The 19,579-nt window shown below is 39.6% G+C and overlaps 5 protein-coding genes across 17 annotated transcripts; 1 reads left to right on the forward strand and 4 right to left on the reverse strand.

Moving 5' to 3' along the window:
* Window positions 1-42: 42 nt before the first annotated feature.
* LOC116800985 lies at window positions 43-1,470 on the reverse strand. The gene is made up of 2 exons (XM_032718009.1): window positions 1,384-1,470; window positions 43-1,309 (listed from the first exon to the last, which is right to left on the reverse strand). Exons 1-2 carry the CDS (start codon window positions 1,415-1,417, stop codon window positions 840-842), a joined length of 504 nt encoding a protein of 167 aa, XP_032573900.1. The 5' UTR covers window positions 1,418-1,470; the 3' UTR covers window positions 43-839.
* A 36-nt stretch (window positions 1,471-1,506) lies between these two features.
* On the reverse strand, window positions 1,507-2,428 carry LOC116800986. The gene is made up of 2 exons (XM_032718010.1): window positions 1,791-2,428; window positions 1,507-1,727 (listed from the first exon to the last, which is right to left on the reverse strand). Exons 1-2 carry the CDS (start codon window positions 2,227-2,229, stop codon window positions 1,669-1,671), a joined length of 498 nt encoding a protein of 165 aa, XP_032573901.1. The 5' UTR covers window positions 2,230-2,428; the 3' UTR covers window positions 1,507-1,668.
* On the reverse strand, window positions 2,313-3,279 carry LOC6610152. The gene is made up of 4 exons (XM_032718008.1): window positions 3,170-3,279; window positions 2,975-3,114; window positions 2,684-2,908; window positions 2,313-2,626 (listed from the first exon to the last, which is right to left on the reverse strand). The coding sequence occupies exons 1-4, from the start codon at window positions 3,196-3,198 to the stop codon at window positions 2,493-2,495; spliced, it is 528 nt and encodes a 175-aa protein (XP_032573899.1). The 5' UTR covers window positions 3,199-3,279; the 3' UTR covers window positions 2,313-2,492.
* A 206-nt stretch (window positions 3,280-3,485) lies between these two features.
* On the reverse strand, window positions 3,486-16,401 carry LOC6610153 (nucleosome-remodeling factor subunit NURF301). 12 transcript variants are annotated; one of them, XM_032718001.1, is made up of 15 exons: window positions 15,910-16,200; window positions 15,448-15,843; window positions 11,094-14,993; window positions 10,649-11,032; window positions 10,266-10,589; window positions 9,713-10,203; window positions 8,779-9,649; window positions 8,591-8,721; window positions 6,132-6,333; window positions 5,717-6,085; window positions 5,157-5,652; window positions 4,988-5,092; window positions 4,560-4,923; window positions 4,139-4,223; window positions 3,486-4,074 (listed from the first exon to the last, which is right to left on the reverse strand). In XM_032718001.1, exons 2-15 carry the CDS (start codon window positions 15,734-15,736, stop codon window positions 3,869-3,871), a joined length of 8,217 nt encoding a protein of 2,738 aa, XP_032573892.1. In that variant the 5' UTR covers window positions 15,737-15,843; window positions 15,910-16,200; the 3' UTR covers window positions 3,486-3,868. The 12 variants fall into 12 exon arrangements, with proteins under 12 accessions (XP_032573892.1, XP_032573891.1, XP_032573887.1 ...); XM_032718000.1 differs by having other exon boundaries at window positions 8,779-9,652; XM_032717996.1 differs by lacking the exon at window positions 15,910-16,200 and adding an exon at window positions 16,317-16,401 and having other exon boundaries at window positions 8,779-10,203.
* A 604-nt stretch (window positions 16,402-17,005) lies between these two features.
* Window positions 17,006-19,572, forward strand: LOC6610155 (probable G-protein coupled receptor Mth-like 14). Of its 2 annotated transcripts, none has more exons than XM_002034728.2 (8): window positions 17,006-17,094; window positions 17,459-17,592; window positions 17,678-18,100; window positions 18,169-18,358; window positions 18,412-18,835; window positions 18,899-18,975; window positions 19,042-19,160; window positions 19,220-19,572. In XM_002034728.2, the coding sequence occupies exons 2-8, from the start codon at window positions 17,477-17,479 to the stop codon at window positions 19,473-19,475; spliced, it is 1,605 nt and encodes a 534-aa protein (XP_002034764.2). In that variant the 5' UTR covers window positions 17,006-17,094; window positions 17,459-17,476; the 3' UTR covers window positions 19,476-19,572. The 2 variants fall into 2 exon arrangements, with proteins under 2 accessions (XP_002034764.2, XP_032574739.1); XM_032718848.1 differs by lacking the exon at window positions 17,006-17,094 and adding an exon at window positions 17,289-17,382.
* The last annotated feature ends 7 nt before the right edge of the window (window positions 19,573-19,579 follow it).

The following is a 19,579-nucleotide window of genomic DNA, read 5'->3' on the forward strand; positions in this document are numbered from 1 at the left end:
TGGATTGCTTTTGCTTCGCTACACACTGGTCGATTCTTTTTCTCTGTGAGGACCCTTCGTGAGGATATTAGATTTGTTGAGGAATGATTCTCTAACTTGGACTGCGGCGTGGGATTCAGGCTACTTTATCCATCGACAGCGGCCTAGGAGTACATTTTGACAGCGGCGTGGGATTTTCGGCTCTCAAAGATGACGGACTTACGGATACTTCAGACTGCGGCGAGGGATGTCAAGTTTTTGCAACGCGGGACTATTAGGGCGTTTAGGCCAGGGCGCTAGGAACAATATTCTTAAGACTACTGGAATTTATATCAATGGAGATGACTGCGGCGTGGGAGACAAAGATCGGGACTGCAGCGAGGGATGGAGGTCCTGGACAGCGGCGTGGGATTCTTATGAGATTGGACGGCGGCGTGGGATCATTTTTTGACGGCAGCGTGGGAGTATAGGACTGCAGCGTGGGAATTTTGACGGCTGCGAGGGATCCTCATCGGTTAAAGATCATCGGTTTAATTTTTCTGCAATTGGTCAGCAATCGCATTTCATATACATGCGTGTCACTTCATTTATTGATAGTTCAAAGCTGATATACTTAGGTGGCGTGATCAGCGTAATCACGCCTCCAAAAATACGCATCCCTGACTTATCCCTTATATGGAAAATCTTCATTGAATATACATTTATTTACACTTCTGGAATACCGGAAAGCAACCCCAATACTTATGCCGATGATCCTAATACATGCAACAATTCAAGAGCACAATAAATTGATTTTTGAAAAGAATGCTAATTTTAATTTGGTTTATTGGGTTTTGGTAACATTTTATAATTGCTCAAATTTAAAGGTTCCCATAAGGATAAGTCCTGACAGGGACTGTTGTATTATAGGTTGAATAAAACGTTCCATTGTTTTTGCCAACGACAAATGCTGGATTTACGATTTTACCTTGGGATGGGTTTGGTTGATAAACGCCAGTTACTCCTGTTTGGGGATTATTACTGGCCACCCGGCCGCTTGAAAAACCTGAAGCTTGCGCTGGGACGCTACCTGGTAAATCGCCATGAGATCCCTGATTGGTGTGAATCCACGAACGGTTCTGAGATGGTATTATAAATCCGGGCGCCTGGAGGACAGGTTGGTGAACCGCCGGCGCAGTCCAAGTGGTCTTTTCGACAGCTCTGTGAATTGTCGAGTGGTTGTATCCACCGGTATAGGTGCGGGCGGGCGCGATGGCTAAGGCATTTGGGCGACGAAAAACAGGGTCAGCTAATACCGTGGACTGGAACTGCAGAGGCCCAAAAATAATAGCTGAGTAGAAAACGAGTATTTTAGGAGGAGCTTTCACACAGAATAATATATGTATATTGATGTAAGTATTGTACCTAAGATTACGACCAATTGATAAATCGCCTCCATATTTATAAGTATTCTCTCTGAAATTCGGAACGGAACTGTCTTGGGAATCCATTTCGAAATTGTCTACAAGTGCGTCAAGCCAGGTTATCTTGATTGTTTTGCATTAGTATTTATTTATTTTATTTATATTATTTTTGCGTCGTTATGTACTACTTGGCGTCTTATCTCTGTGCCATAATAATATTTAAACTGAAAATATGTTAGTTGGAGTAAATTAATCTATTACTTTAGTTTGCTGTTGTTGAAGCATATCAACCTCGCGTCATCGAAAAAAGACCCTCACAAGACCCTCTTCGAACTATTTGAATGTCTAAAAACGAATAGTGAAATATATTTGTGATTCAAAAAATGGGATATAAAAAATGGGACTCACCAGCTCCACAGAAACGGGCACAATTAAATTTTTCCTCGTTCATATAAAGCTGCATATTGCTGCCGCAAATGGGATTGTATTGCGATGTGGTGGGACAGTTACCAAAGCAGTTCAGAAATTCCTGGGTTGGGGGCGGTGCGGGTACGAATGGTGTAAGACCTCCTGGTATTCTTACATTGTTAACCAATACTAAGTTTGTTGTGCTGGTGGGCGAAATTGGTATTGTCGTCGTTGATGCGACATTATTCCATGGGTTACGAGATGTTTCGAAAATTAGAGGTTCTTGGGCTGCGCCCAACTGACTTAAACCAGCCAAAATAAATATTGGATGCCAATTGATGCACATCTTTAACTGAATCCTGAAGCTTATACTCGTATGTGCTTTCGTTCGCTGATCGAGGGAAACTGAACGGACACAAGAAACAGCTGCACTAAACATAAGGAACTTCACATATACTGGAAAGTTTTACTTCAGTGAATCAAAATACAAAGTAGTAAATAAGATGGGGGAACGCCACTGAATACAGGTTTCTAAAGCAGACAATCGTCTGGAAAATCCAGTTCTGTACGATGCCGCTACTAATTTTAAGTTTATTATCGTGTGCTTGTATTTGCGATAATCTAGGGAAATCCCAGATTTGATTCATCGAAAATATGGGTTGGAAATGATCAACAAGAAGAAACTTTAAAATTCGTGATGACTTATCCAATAATAATATTATAGTAAGGGACTGCTGTAATTCGAGGGCCAGGCATGGAAAACGCAGGAGAAACATATTGCATAGAACGCTCCAGTTTTATGTAGTTTTTCGAAATACCTACGAAGCCAATTGTAGCTGAAAATATCGGTATATTGTTAAACCCATTCAGTTAAATGTAGGTGCACTACTTACAGCTTGAAGTGGAAGGAACATTCAATGGTTCTCCATTCCATGCATCAGTGCCATTCAGTACCATGGCTTGTTTGTAATCTGGACTCAAGGCTCTTTGTAAGCATTTTCCCATATGGAGGCTTTCCCTAGTTCGACCACAACGACAGACGGCCTGTAAAGGTTTGTACATCTCCGGAGATACGAATTGCGATTCGCCTTGGTTGTTGTGCACAAAAGGGCACAAGTCTATAAGGTAGAGTATCTATGTGATTAGAATTATAAACAGAATTATAAACCTCTATGTAAATATACCTTTTAATTTTAGTTGGTTACTAAGTTCAGAATTAATCTCAGATTGGTGGTAGAACTTGTTAGTTTGCTTGCCCGAAATTCCGCTCCAAGCTTTTGGAAAACTACGACGTGAATTGTGCTCCATGCGCACTTGCTCCTTTCTAAAATTGTTAATATATGCTATTCAATATTTAATAAGATGCGCTGAACTCTTACAGCTTTCCAATCACTTTAGCAGGTTCCATCGTTTTATTGTATTTAACTAGTCAATAAATTTGTTCAATAAACCCGTTTTCTGTGCACGCTTGCCATGGCAACCAGTCTTTAGTTAATTAGTATTTTTATACCCGTTACTCGTAGAAAAAACCACTACGCATTCTAGTAACGCCTACTCAACTAAAGCACATCTGATATATATATTATATATCCATGTATATAGCCTTAAAACTGAGAGACTGGATTGCGTAGAAACAGACGGACGGACTTTGTTATATCGCATCGTCTGCCCAAAGACTAAAAATGAAAATGCAAGTTTTTTCAAAATACGCTGAACATTTATTATAAACTTGCATTTTTACAAGTTACATACGCCTAAGTTAAAACCTAAAGCATATGGTAAGGATATCAAATGAAATGCATGCTGTTTATTTACACTTTAATGTTTTGTACAAAGGCGATTTAACTTAATCTTAAAAATGTCTGGTGAATATGAAATTTTTTTCATACGTTACTAATACGGTCAATATGTACATTATTTATTATTATTAATTATACGTATTTATTATTGATAATATATGTATATATAACATTTGATTCAAAATAAGAATACATAACTGAATAACGTTTTTCAAATTGTTAGAAGTGTCTTTATAAACTATAATCGTTTGTTCTATAGTTTTCAGGGGCTATTATTTCTTATGTCCTTTGGCCAAAAACATTTTCGCGAAAATGTTTAATTTTTTGCACAAAGTATGACTCTAGTGCTTCAGCACACTTATAAAAGGATGATTCTTTTGGGTTATAGTAACGGCAGTTGTCAAAAATTTTTGTCATATCGCCTATGAACTCAGCTAGTTTCGTATAGGTGTTTGATTCGAGTTTAATTTCCATCCGTTTGAGATCTATAGAACGAAAATTTTCTTATTTTATTAGTTTTCGGATAAATTTAATTTTTGTGTTACATACCCATTGGCTCTTTAATCACTTTGTAATAATCGGGTGCTTCCTTCGGATCAACCGGTTCCATAAATGGCCAAGCACTTTTGTGTAACTGTAGGGAGATTGAATATTTATTCCATTACTTTTTCCGTTAGCCAGAAATGAATGTGATATTTACGAGTCAATTGGGTAAAGAGTATGAAGAATTATTCACTTTGTCTTGATCTTAACTCTCTGTGCCCAACTATTCTATAATACTTTCGTTCTGTTCGTTACTTTGTAATATTGATTCAAAAATTCTACAAATATGGCCGTATTTTAACATGCTTAATACCATCAATATTTGTTGGTTTATCTAACACAGATTAAATTATACTTATTCAAAAATTGTATTTTGTATGTAGGGTCCCTAATAATAAATACAAAATTATAAATTTAAGGTTATTACCTGCATCTGCTTAATTAAGTTTTTCAGCTCTTCAACGTCATTTGGAGTCAGTTTTTTCATATTTGCAGCGTTAGCATCGTTTTTGCGTTGGCATTCAGGGCAAACATATTCATCAATAAACTCTGCTTCGCTCTGAAGTATTCCAACGCAACGGCCATGAAACCAATCCTGGCATTTATCACAGCATATATAAAATTGTGACTCGTCGTATGGTTGACGACAGCTACAGTAAAGCTGTTGCGTTTCTCTCGCCCTCTTGCAATCAATGCAAATGAACTCCGATAGTTTTTTAGAAGCTTCCTCGGTAATACTGACGCAATCCCCATGGAACCAATTGCTGCACAAGTCGCACCCCACGTAAAACCTACATAGACACAATTACAATATATTAATTAACAGTGCGTTAAGAATATGCATTTCTGCATTACTTTGTGTCATCATATGGAGTACGGCAAATGCAATACAACTTTTCCTTTTTTCTTGTCAACTTTTTTGGTCGGCCGGCGCCATGTCTGGGGTTCTGCACCTCTGTCCTACAATTTGATTTAGGTTTTATTAGATATATCATATTTCACACAAGTCCACGCGTATACGTACCGTTTAAAATCTAAATTTGGTTCGCCACTTCTTTCATTTTCGCTATGTTCGTCCGGTGAAGCGTTACTTAAGGGGCGTACATGTCTTTGGACTTTAGTTTTTACATCTTCGTGTATTTCGCTTTGTAAATTGCGCTCTAATAAGGAACGCTTGCGCAAAATATTTTTTTTAAGCAATTCTTTATGACGTTCCAACTGGGATTGCTTTTGTTCTCCAAGTTCAGCGACTTCGTCATTCTTGCTCCGATTTTTTTTTAAAATTCGATTAAATTGGCTGCTTGTTGTCATAGCATTTGGGCGTTTTAAGGAAGTACGAATTTTCCATTCAGTGTCATCGGTTTGGCGACTTGAAGTAAGTGCTTCCTCATTCACACTGCTCCTTGAGCATGATTCCCACTCATTCGTCGAATTCGCATTTTCTTGTTGCTTCTGCATACAAACAAGTTTTTCTTCAAGTTCCGGACTTAAATTACCTTGTTTCAAAGCATTTGAAATAGCTGAAATTCATGGCACTTATTATTTCAAAAACATTTATACTTTTATTCATTTTCTAACACTTACACTTCTGTATGTATCCTCTGGTAACAACGAAGCTTTCGTTTTGTTTATTTTCTAAGTCTGTTTCTGATATATCGAAGACGGCAAGATTAGTTGGTTCCTTTTGCTCTGAACCCTCTAATAGGGAAGATGTACCGGCAAAGGACTCATTAGTTGTAATATTAGAATTTTCTGTTTCTGCACATTTACTGTTTTCCTGATCATCGCCATTATTAATGGCTATATCTTTAATAGTTGAATTGGCTTCGTAAGTTGTTGCTAGCGTATCGGCGTCGATTTCGATGTTGTTGGTCTGCAATGAACATCGTTTAAGGTCTTCACTTTCATATTTTAGGCGATGCTGCTCAATATTGTCTTGATCTTCAACTAGAACTAGATTATAAAGTTTTAATTTTTTTTGCTTGCAAAATTGGCTTACAATTATTGTTGGTGCGGCACGGCAATTCACTTTCTAAAATTCTACCTTCGAATACTTCACATGGGGGTGAATGAACAATTTGATTCGGCGGACTGCAGACGACGATAATCTCATCATCATAATCTTCTTCTTCTTCAATTTCTCGCACAAAATAATTCGAATTCATCATACGAGTATAAGCTATTGATACGCCGCCACCAACCTAATCGTTTCCAAAAATGTAAGTTATTTTCAAAATTTGAGAATTTGATTGCGTTAATATGCACGAGTACTAAGAGCTCAAAGAACAAAATTTACGAACACACCTACCTGACTTTAATCAGAGATCAGTTGTAGAATTTACTCCAGGCAACCTTTTAATGTGTTTTATTGAAGTTGTTGTAGTTGTCGAAGAGATTAACACGTGGTTAGGAGTTGAAGTTGTTGACACGTGACATTATGGCATGGTTAAACGTTTTTAAGCAGTGGAAGCATGAATTTGATTTTAAGGTATATGACACTTTTATTACAGAGATAGGATAGTATTTAAAATGGATTTAAAATTATAATGCAACTTGTGTAAAAGAGATTAAAATGCTATGAAACTGGTGTAAGGATATGTAAGGTGTATTAGGCCGTGTTATTGCAAAATTTAATTTTGGACAAGTGTAAACTTCATTTCGATTTAGATGAGATGATTATAAAAATGGTAAAGCCTTTGTGTTTATTATAAAGGACATGTCAGAAAATCTAGTTCAGTCGCGACATAAGCACATGCGTTTTGTATGGAGAAAACTTTTCTTAATTTTCCATTTAAAAAAACAAGACTTGCCTTTAATTTGTATAACTTCAAATATGCCAGTCAACTAAAACTCTGCGTGGGGTTAATCTCTTCAGCAGTTCGTATTTTAAACCAGATTTGAATTAAAATGGAAATTTAACTTGGCCATTGAAATTGTGACCAATGATTTTGTAATCCTAAAGTGAATTCAACTGATATCTGATTTATATTTATAGTCTATTAGCTCTGTATAAATTCTTTTCTTGCACAGATTTATAAGGTACGTTTGCAGACTTCTCTTCTTACTTATATATGAAGCATGCGCTTTTTGTCAACACAAAGGCCAATTTGCAAATAATCATCCAACTAATTCAGAAACAAAAATTCACAAACTTTTGAACATATTTTCATTGTGGTTTATAGGCTATTGAATTAAGGAGGAATACACAATTTTATAACATCAGACACACGCCTAAAAATTCCTACATTTGCAGGCTTTATAGTGTGTATGTATATGAGCTGAAATAATTATAGCAAAAGTTTAGACATGACACTTTCTAAATCCATTGTAAACGTTTCATTTAAATCTTTCTCTTCTTTGATACACGTCCCGGCTCAATGGATGTAGTTAGTTAATATAGTAGTTAATGCCACTTTTAACAGTATTTCCACTAAACTTATGATATCAGTATTCCAAAGATAAATTCGGTAGTTAGGCAATATTAAAATTTTGCATTTGTGGTTGCTGGTTTAAAATTAATTCCAAAAGAAGAAACCTTTTACACCCACGAAAAGTTGTTTTTCAGCCAATGGCTGAACGATCTTAATGAAGATAGCATTTTTATAGAGTTAAGTGGGGGCAAAAGTATTTCAAAGATTAAAACATTGAGAGCTTGCTAAGTTATGCTATGGATGACTGATTTCGAAAATTATTCGTAAAAAAGAAACAGAGCTGGTCACAATTAGTGTAGTTGCATAATAGGTTTTATTGCAAAAAGCGCTTTACAATTTACAAATATTCTATGTATTACTTAGAAACCAAATGCCCCTCAGGCAAGAAAAGCTAATCGGAGCAAAGTTGTTCTTATACTTTTGCCTTGGTCTTTAACATTAGGTGACAGTCTGGATTATTGTTAAGTTAATATGCTTAATGTGCTTCCTACTCACTATGTAATATTTACTTATATTTAATAAGGTATTCACAATTTTAAGCTAAATACATTTTTATATTATTTAAATTAGGTAAACAAAATAAATATGACATATTCAAGTAATTAAACGGTATCATGTATTTTTAAATATCGAGCTCCTGTGTAGAGAATTCCTTGTTGAATAATTATTTTGCAATAGTAAGCCTTGGTTCATATTTCAATAAGTCTGTTGCTGTACTGGGAAACTATAAGTTATTGTTTACAGCTTAGGAATGTATACAAATTAGGAAACGCAATGTATTTAATTTATGTTCATTAAAATACAACAAACAAACAAATTAGGTGTACCAAACGAAACGTATAGAAAGTGCAAGTGAAGCAGCGACATGCCGCTCGGGTTCAATAAATAAGAAACTAAACTTAAACGTAGGATGGAACAAAAAACAAATTGGCATTTCGGTCGAGAATCAGCAAATGCAACCCTCACAGTCCTGTTCCTATTTCTCATTTATACTTTTACATTATAATTACAACTAAAAACTACTCACTTGCTGATGCGCAGCCGATTGGTGAACAGGTGTTAGAGGAGGTGGCTGTGATTGAACTGCATTTTCCGGCTGTACCGCCAAGTATATTTTTGTTGGGCCTAGAACACCAAGTTTGCCATTTGACTCTTGAGCTAAATTATAAGTGGGAGATATTAAAAGGCAACAAAATATACAATAGAACTACACACCCTTCATTAGTTGCTGCTTCACCTGCGTTTGCACCAATTGCAGTTGTTGTGCAGTGAAATCGTTGCCCACCAGGCCTTGCAATACTATACGTGGACCATGCTCGGTTTGCAATACTTGAGCGGTGACACATTTAATTACTGTTCCAGGCGGCTGATTCTGCAGAAGACTTTCCTCAACACTCAAGGCTTGCTGTTGGGCTGGGGCCTGGACAGTCTGGGTGAGAACCGGCTGTTGAGTTATTGGGGTAACGCCACTTTCGAAGTTTGTAGGTGACTGTTGATGTATCTGTTGCTGCTGCACAACGACTTGTTGTGGACTTTGTGGTGGGAGAGCCTGTTGCTTGACTGGTGAGTTCTGTGGGTTAGCTTGAGGTACTGCAGTGGCTGAATTACTTGTAACGATGTGAGCGTTCCCATCACCTTGGTGTTTAATATGTGCCACGATTTGAGCCTGATTATTTCCCAACGGTTTTACGATTACTTGTTGCCCATTCACTGTTGCCACCTGCAATTTGCCCTGTGCTAACTGCTGGGCTAAAGTTGAATTTGGAACCAAGACTTGTTGTGTGCCAGTTTCATTGCTATCAGTCGTGCTGATTTGTGTTTTTTCTTCAATGGTTTGCTGCGATTGTTGTTGAACCACAAGCTGTTTAACCAGTTTGGTTTGTGCACTTGGCGAAGATTGTACAATTTGGTTTGATTGAACCACAAATTGTTGCTGAGGCTGGACGACATGATGTTGCTGCTGCTGTTGCTGGGTTTGAATCTGCTGCTGAACCATCTGCAATGCTTGACTCTGCGGCACATTCCTCTGAGTAACAATAGTTTGACCGGGGCTTAAGATAAGCCGTTGACCGCCAACTACTATCTGCTGCTGCACGTTGCTGGTATTAACAATTTGCTGAATTACTTTTTGCGTTGGTTGATTACCGACCTGTGTCATGGAGATCTGTTGTGGTGACTGCTGAATTGGTTGCGATTGTACTAGTTGCTGCTGTTGAACCGGTGATGTTCCTTGCTGTTGTGCCGCCGATGTAGATATAATAACCTTTTGTCCTTGTGCGTTTTGGCCCAATACAAGTTTTGACCCAGACTGCACAAGTACTTGCTGTAGAGCTTGCCCAGAGGTACTAGCGTTAACCACTTTTGACACTATCTTTTGCACGGGGGATGATGAAGTTGCTGGTGATGAAGATGTTGATTGCTGCTGCTGTTGGGCCAGTAACAACTTATTCTTAATTTGAGCAAGCGGCAATGCTACTCGCGAGGATGATGCTATGGATTGGGTCGCTGAATTTTTTGTGACATGTTTAACTGCAATTTGCTTTATCATTGGCGTCACTGGATTTGTAGTAGTCTGTGCTGAACTGATGGCGGGTGACGACGAAGCAGAAGCTGGCTTAATGGGAACCTTTATTTTGTTTCCTAGAAATGGTAATATATTACATTAGTAATATTGGTTTTGAGCTTTTTTAAATATGACCCACCTTGCCCCGCCGAATTTGAAGATGTTGTGGTAGTCAGCACATGGAGTTTACCATCCGGCATTTGAACCAGCTGCTGCCCAGGATTTAACCCGCGTACGCTTACTTTGCCATCTGGGCCCCTTATAATTTGTACTTTATGCGGTGTAGATGTGGATGGATTTGACTGCGTGCTTGTCGAGCCTCCTACAGTAGGTGAAGCAGCTGCTGCTGCAGTATTAGCTCCTCCTGTTCTTGAAACCTGCGTAACTGCTTGCTGAATAATTCGAGTTGTGCCATCAGGGTTTTTAACAATGACACGCCTGCTACCGATAACCTGGCCTTTAACTGAAATGGTCAATTAGAATGGTCAGTTCCTCCCTATGAATAAAACTTAAAAAGTTTACCTGGTGTCACAGAACGGGTTACTTCGCCAGTTGCAACCAATTTTCTCTGCTGATGAACAGCGCGCTGTAATTTCAATTGTTGTTCCATTTTTTCTTTAACATCTTCACTCAACTTAGGTGCCAGTTGGACGCGTCCGGCGACGCCAAGAGCTCCATTAGTTGAAGTGTTGGAACCACTACTACCACTTGCGTCCAATTGACGGGATGCTACAGATCGGGTGACAGCTGATAGGCGTGCTTTTTCTTGTTTTTCTCCCATAAATTTAATTTCCCATAGCTCCAATTTATCTTCGTCGACCCATTCCTCGCTTATTTGTGGCTCGGTTGGCTGAGGAGATTCAGCACGCTTTCGTTTTCGCAGTCCAGATCGTATGGATGTTACTTCTGTGGAACGAAAAATTAATTAATTTTGAATGCCTTTACGGAAATCCACATTAATTCTCACCTCTTACAGTCTTGGGCATTTCAAGTGGAATAACAACTTTTCGTCGCAAATAGCTGGTTTTCTCACCATAGCGTCCTGAATGCCGAAGTTTGAGCAATTCCAATGTTACAATTTCAGTATCCGTAGTAACCTGATGCTTCCCATCCGTGGATGGTGGCTTTGCTATCATGTCATCCCAGCGGAGACACGACCACAATATTCGTAGCTGAAGTGCTAGGCTGGATAAGGACGTGGCATTAGATGTTCTATAGGACCAACAGGTTCGGAAGAGGGGACGCGAGCACTGATACTGCCAAATTGTGTTATTTTTCGCTGCGTGATGAAAACCATTTGTCGATGTTTTTCCACCTAGACGAGCCAGTTTCAGTAACTCAAATCGTGGTAGCACTAAAAGGCTACGCTTTTTTTTATGAGTAAAAAAATTTGATATAAGTGGGTATCGAGAGTATGATGGCTTTTTGGATATCGTTGACTTATCCTCAGTTTTTACAGCTTGCTCATACAACTTGGCTGCGTCATTAAGGAGGTATACACGACCCCGAGGTGAACTAGTCGAATAGACCCGCTCGGTTCCATTCTCAAATGTCTCTCGTTCGTATTTTTTCACACATTCGCGCTTAACCGGACGTGCAGTGATGGGAAATCTGCGGTTCTGTTTGTTAAGTGGTATATCCTTGTCTAACGTCTGATCCAACACATCCTTAGTGCCGATGTAGCTTTTTTTCGATTTCTGGTTACGCTTTCGCCGCCATCCAGGTGTCATATCGACATCTTCAGCGTTCCCAGAGTTTAAGCCCGTAACAATGGAGTCTTCGGTACTCTCAATTTCAACATTACTACAAACGTCCATACTCTCAATATAGTCTATTTTATCGGAGTCTTGTGTGTTCGAGTCAGGAGTTGTATTGCTTCCGCCACTGGCATCCCCCTCTTGTTTAATTCTCGTGTTGGTTACGCACTCCTGGTCAACCAGCAGGCACTCGGTCAATAAAGAATCGCTAAAAGGAACGGCGTGCGCTCGTGCATGTTCCCAATCTTGAAGTAAATCCAACGGCGCTTCGGATTCAGCTGGCTTCCCCTCTTCGGGATCATCCACGGTCACCTGAGATGATTCTCTTTTACCCTCCGTCAGCTTCTGCTCGAGAATAGATGGCTTTTTAACAGCGCCCAAAATAGCGGCAACTGTCTCTTTTGAGCCATTACCGGCAGTATGCGCCTTTCGCAACAGCAAAAGAAGTTCCTTTTTGGCCCGAGCTTTTTGAAGACATAATGGAGAGTAGCAAGTATTTTGGGTTATTTGAGATACAGCATTTGAATTGGTGTTACACTCCTTTGTGTAACAACGAAAAACTTTAGCAAATCGATTAAGCTGACTAAATTGTAAGCGCACGGTTTGAATTTGTTTAGCCAGCGAATTAACAAGTTCCAAGTTTACGTTTGCAGGACCCCCCTTTGCTTGGACTTCAGTAAGGCGAAGTAAACGCTTCTCCAGAAACGTTTGTTTGCTGTTGTCTGTAACATTTTGAGAAGAAACAAGAAGCGGCTTCGTGTCAGAAGGAACTTTAGAAGCCATCTGCTCCTCGACCTCGGCCAACTTTAAACGGCGATCCAATAGATCATCTAACCTAGATTTGCGAGCCACTTTCGAATAATAAGTACGACCTGGAGCGTTAAGCGCTTTGCTGACGTCGATGTGCCCTTTGACTTTCTCCCTAACATCTTCTATAACTTTCACATTTTTATATTGGTCCGGTAAATAATGACACACCTGTCCATCCACATTGCTTGACTCACATTGTTGCATAAACCGTTGGGTGCGTGGGTCGACTAAAATAATTTCATTTACGTCGTTTTCCTCTCCCATGGTGTGATGTACGTAGACTCTATTGTGTGTTAGTGGCTGGGCTCGCCGTGCACGAACACCACAGCGTCGACTGCTTGAGAGCCAAAGCCAGCCCCATTGCCCGTGTACCCGGTATTCTTCTCCTTTTTGCTTCCAGACTTGATGTTTGAGACCCAGGGTATACTTTATGTAGTTAAATGCTAAGCGATTACGTTCTTCCTCATCATCCCGCTCGCGCTTCTCTCGCTTTTCCAGCTTTTTTCGCTCTTCTCGTTCGGCACTAGTTATGCGTTGCAAGGTTGTGTGCCCGAGTTGCTCATGCCAGACGTTGGCAAAAACAACGCTCTTAAGGGACGCTTGAAAAAGTAACAATACGACCGCAAATTCAGAAGGTCGACGGGCGTTCATCACCGCAGCATTCCAAATTTTTTTGTTAACTACCCAGTTAATATTTAAAAAGGAAGCTGCTATATTGGATTCGAAGTTTATCAATGTTTGCCTCAGAGTAGTTATCATATTGTCAGTAGTTCCCATGGTTATACCGATCCATTTAAAGTCAGAAGCCGTCGTTAACGAGAACTTATGGGACAGATGGCGTCGCTTATCTCGCTCCTCGTTTCGTTGCGGCTTATTGAGTGCAATCGGATTTGTTGAATACTGGTTGACATAATTTTTAAATCCTTGCTCCATACCAAGTTTGAAATACAAAGTACCATTAGTCAGCTGATTGGATTTTTGACGCGTGACCATTTTACATTCTTCAGGTTTTTTTGTTCCCTCTTCAGATTTAGCATCAACATCTTTTTCATCCTCGTCAAGGACCTCTTTCTCCAAAAGTTCATTTTTAGCCTCTTGTTCGATTTCGATAACACTACGCTTCGTGTGTTTGTGTTCATTGGTTAAGGTCTCAGTCAGTTTCATTTGGCGCTCGATTTCGTCTCTCCGTTCTGTAATCTGGCTATGCAGACGAGTTTCCAGTTCTTCGGCGTCCAGTCGGCTGAGCAGCAATTTTAACTTACTTGTCGTACTGTAATACCAGCATGTAAAGTCCTCCTGATCCTCGATAAAAATGCGACGTGCAATAAACCAATATTTGCGCCCATGACGATCAACACCGAGGCTATCATGCCGGATTAGCACGCCTTGTTTTTCCTGTGGCAACACGCAGTCCACTACGCCACTTACCTTATGCGAGCGGCAAAGCCCGCACTGCCAATCCTCAGTAGGTACGTCATTCATTGGCGGGTCCACACATTCCAAATGATAGACAGCAGGGCACGTCTCGCAGCATAATAAATCACCGAGCCGATGGCATACGCGGCAATGGTCATCATAATGAATAGGCCCCTCCTGCAGCATTACATCTCGTATAGAATTGGAGGTTAAAAATTGGTCTGACAGAAACTGGAGCACTTCAAGCCGATTGTCAATGCCCGTGTACGGGTATTCAGTTTGGCTTAAAATCTGAAACACGTTGCGATCAAACGTCTTATCGCTTTCCACATAGCTTCGCAAAACTTCCGGCCACGTTATAGAGTCAATCAGGTAAAGACTTATATTAACCGTATCTTTTTGATCCAGCGGACCAAAATGTGTACCCTGCGCGTCCTCTTCTCGAAGAATCGCTTTAAGTAACATTATGTGTACCTCCGTCAATAATGCACTTTGCTCCTCACAAGCCAGCGCTGCACACAAGTCTTCAAATCGGAATGGTGAAAGCCGGACCATATGGCGAAATCGTCGCAGTACTTCATAGATACTGAGCGCGCGCAAAACGTGTGTATTAGCGATGAAAAGATCTTCCGACGAGTCCGGCAAATCAAGCGCTGCATACTGTCGACCTTCCTGCAGCCACACAGGTTCTGGGCTAGGAGGACGTGGCGGCCGACCAACTCCATTTTGGTTAAAGCTGCACACGGAAAATTCTGATTCGCTCTCGTTGGCTACTTCTAGGCTCTCGTCGTCGCTGGGAGTAAGCAGCATATCATCCTCATTATCGGATTTATCTTCTTCGGAATCCCCAAAATCTGACCCGTAGTGATACTCCGACTCGTACCCTGAAAAAAGGAACAGTAACTCTTAGAACCAATATGACCAACACCTAAGTGCATAAAACCTGACATACTGTCACTGCTATTGTAGACCCAATTTCTACTGAATCGTATTTAAGTAATTGTTAATAAACTCAAGCCAACTAGACTGAAAGATTTTTTGTTGAAGGATTTCAAAAATAATCGTTGTTATAAGGAGCAGATACTGAAACTGACTCGCACGGTGGTTATTTGCAACGAAAATATTAAATTTGATCTTTTATGAAGCGGAAGCTCTTTAACGTGCAGGAAAACTCATATGAAGTATAAGTAGCATTCAAAACAATCGAAGTTTTCTCCGCTGCAATGAACGCTCTGAAAATATATCGCACATGATGTTCCCCATTAGTCTTTGAACTGGTCAGAGCGAAACTGTAAGTCTTGACTCCCATGTTCGAGTGTAAGTGCCCCTTTAACCCACCTTTTCTCCCAGAGTAGCTGCTGGTGTTCGGTTGCACGGCGGATTTGCGGCCTCGTCCCCTCTTAGCGGCGCTCCCGCGACTGCGATTGGTGTGGTTATTGTGGCTGCTCCTGCTGCCCTCGTCGCTCTGTGGAGAAATGCCCCTGGATGCCGACGGAGTGCTGGGCTGCGACTTTCCCTCGCTGAGATACTTGGGCTTCTTGAGCAGCTGGTAGTTGAAGCGTCCTGATGCGCGTTCGTTGGGCGTCTTTGGCGGACGTCCACGTTTACGGCTGCCGCGACCGCTCATCTTGTTTGTTTCCACCTTGCGTATTTATCTGGCTGTGTGCTGGGGTGCGTGGGGATACTCTCCTCAGATATTGTTCCAAGTTAACGCTGCGAAGCTGCACATTAGATCTGAAACGAAAATGAACCCATTAGTACACGGTGACACAGGGAACGCACACCGCATCTCACTCGCACCCAGCTAGCTATGTATTTACGGGACACATTCAAACACACATTTACTCAACAGCGTATGTGGGGGAAAAATCGATCAGATCGTCAAAAGTTTGTCGTTGGGTGTTTACTTTCTTCGTATTGCGCAAATTTGGAATTAAAAAAAAAACCGCCAAAAGAGCTTGTTTAGTTCACAATAACGGTCCCGATTAAATACATTAAGTACATGTATTCAAAACACATTCTTGGCTTCTAGTGTTGGACGGCAAAGGCACTGGACAGCACCACCAAGTTCGATTGTATGTGTGCGAGTGCGATGAAATGAAGCCAACGCACATTGTCCGCCATTTAAGCAACCGTGAAAATTTTAGAGACTGATTAAATGTCACTCTTCATTCAGAATTAACACATGGGTTTACTGCGCAAATTACCCAGCATGTTGCGGAATAATTGCACAGGATTTAACACGATATATTCTAATATTTTTAACAATCTTCAGCACACTGCGAAAGACACTTTTACCTAACATTACAGTTCTGAACATAGCTAAAGACGGTGTACAGTCGGCCAATCCCAGCGACTCTTCTATTGCGTGAGGCCAGAAGCGTCCTCTTGCGGTCGGCTTGGAGAAATAATTCTTTATGGTTGCACAAACGATATAGACAGGGTTGCTTTTGGCATTTACACTGAACCGCACTGACAGATGTATTTTTATTTTTATCGACGTGTTGTGCGGGCGTTTAAAAAAAACCGTTAGCTTGTGATCAAAATCAACATTAACTTTGCTCACTATCTTAAAAATTTAAAAAGTATTTGGATGCGGTAAAATAAATTTATTTCGCGGATTGCCGATCACGGAAAATCCGTTAAAAATGTTATCGATAATAAGATGCCGCTACGATTTTTTGTTTACTGGTAAGGGTTTTTATATTATTATTATTTAAACATTTTAAAAATTATTCTAAAAATACTAAATTACAGTATTTTAATTCTGCTTGATGAGTAATTTGTTATTTTTAATAATAATTTAAATCATTAAGGAATAAAAATGTGGGAAACAATTTGTTTTGAAGCCCTGAAAACATTGTTATCTTATCACCTGCACAAACTGATTCCATTGCAGAATACAAGCTCCTTTTTCGCTAGTATTACTTTATTAATCAACCTCAGTGGTTGCATTTTGAATAGCAAAAATAAATTATTTGACATGTACGTAAACACTGATCGCCATAAATAGTTTATTTTTCAAAATACAATAATGGAATAAAATAGGGTCTAACCAGAACATCAGTGCCTAAAAATTGACATTTAACGCGGTTTTTGTATAAGTTGATGAGTGTAATTTTCCGAGTATTGATCAATTCTAAGGAATGTGCTACCACATTCGTCTGACGTCATGTGTTATATTATGATAACGCACTCTTTTGGTATCTTACAAAGATAAGATATCCCATATCTTACCAGTTACCCACACCAGTTAACTAATGTCAAAATTTGGTTTGTTTACATGCTTTTTGTGTAAACGAGCTTGGCAATTTTGTTTTATTAATTTTATGTTATATATTTCTTGTAGATTGGTTGAAAAGGCAATATGAATCTAGGCCACTGGAATTTTCTCCTAGCTTTAATCAGTTTACAAACGTTTTTCAACGCCTCCGCACAGATAAGCACTGGAAATAACAGTTTGAAGGGATCAAACAACTCAAAGTAAGAAATGCTCAAAACATTTGTTTTCGAAAAATACTAATTTTGGATTCTTTGCATTTTCTATAATATAATTTGCTTTGCTTAGTATTTCCTATGAAGACACATTCAATAGAACTTCGACCGAGGTTCTGGACGCCTCAATACATTCAACACTGGATGTATCTCAAACATATTCGACAGAAGCTGCAACAATTCAATCAGGTGCTAGGTTCGCAACCTCTGTTCCTGTTCAAAGTCCTGTAGACAACCCGTTAGATCCAGCGGACTGTTCTCAACGGGAAAAGTACAGAAAACAACCAGTTGCAACACCATCGTCGCGTTTAAGAAAATGCTGCCCACATGGAGAAAACTTAAATATATATCGGGAAAATCAAAGCGATTCTATGTGCGACAACGGACTCTTAAGCTTCGAACCGACTATAATAAGTGCAGTTCTGTTCGATAACTGCATTGAAGACTTGGAGATTGAGACTACGCTCGACTACGACATAGGAAATCCGTGCAACAGGTATGTAAGCGAAACGAGACATTCCCATGTTTAATTTAATCGAAGTACACATTCTTCTGCCAAATTAGTTCTCTTTTGTACGACGACGAAGAGGACGTTTTCTTCGTTCTGCAAGACGGTTCGCTATTAATCATCGACAAATTTGGCAACGAATCGTACACAGTGAAAGAACATTATTGCTTGGATATTGATAAGTCGGGACACTTGTTTGCCTTTACATGTGTAACCCAAGTGGAAGAACAAATTGCTTTCGCAAAAGTAAGTCGATGTGACATTAATTTCTATTTACCAATGGATGAATATTATTTCAGGTCGTTTTTGTTGCCGTTCTTATGCTAATATCTATGCCCTGCCTGCTATTAGTTAGTTATTTGCACATGACACTTCGCTTGTTGCGCAACTTGCATGGTCTCTCGCTAAGTTTGATGTCCCTGTGCTTGGCGTCTGGATACTTTGTGCACTCCGTTGTGCACATCTATGGGATCCCGAACCAAGGGTTCATTGGCTACGTCATACAGTTTTGTATTTTAAGTTATTTCTTCTGGTACTTGTGCATATGCTTCAATGTTCTTTTAAATGTGTGGTACAAGTTGCCCTGCTGCATTCAATGCTCAAAGAGTTGGGCCACCTTTAATTTTGGGTGTTACGCTGTTTTTGCTTTTTCTGGACCGGCCACAATAGTTGCATTAACTGTTCAAAAGGGACTCCCAGGAATGCCGTCTTACTTTCTGCAAGGCAAGTAATTAACAGAACAATTATACTTTAGAGCATAAGTAATAACAGGTGTATTATTTAAAGGCCTCACTGAATCCATCCGAGATTCCCAACGTTACTTTATTCCTCCAGTGTCTACTATACTTTTTCTAAGTTTTTTGGTAAGCACTTCTTTTCGTACCAGTTTTTTGTTTTATGCTAATGTTGTAATAATGGACGATTATTAGATTAATATAATATCGTTCTTCGGATTTCAACGTATAAGCGGATACGCCAAGGCTGAAAAAAACATTCAGGAGCGAAAATGTTTGTTTGACCAACAAAAGTATGAAGATATTAAAAAAGAGTGAGTGCAGATTTATTACAGTCCTAACACAAAAAATTATTTAAATTTTTTTCCATTAGCGCTAAATGTGTCAGTTTACTTGGAATAATAATGGTCGTAAGCTGGCTGCTCGAAATAATAACGTTTTACTCGGGATCGAATTCGAATTACCTGATACTCTGCGACATGGTGAATGGACTCCAGGGAGTTTGGGTACTGCTAATTTTTCTAGTCGTGCGCAGGCGTCGCACAATAATATTAAGGTGGTGGTATGATCGTGGTTCCCACGAAATTGAAGGCACAGAGCTGCAAGCTCTTAGTAATAGTCCCACATAGATATACAATTATAATACATTACTTCAAATCTACGATCGCCGTTAATATTACATTAATTTTATAATTATATTAAATTCTGGTTTATTTGACCTGCAAAGAATGAT

The sequence above is a fragment of the Drosophila sechellia genome, chromosome 3L (genome assembly GCF_004382195.2).
Source record: "Drosophila sechellia strain sech25 chromosome 3L, ASM438219v1, whole genome shotgun sequence".
NCBI lineage: Eukaryota > Metazoa > Arthropoda > Insecta > Diptera > Drosophilidae > Drosophila > Drosophila sechellia.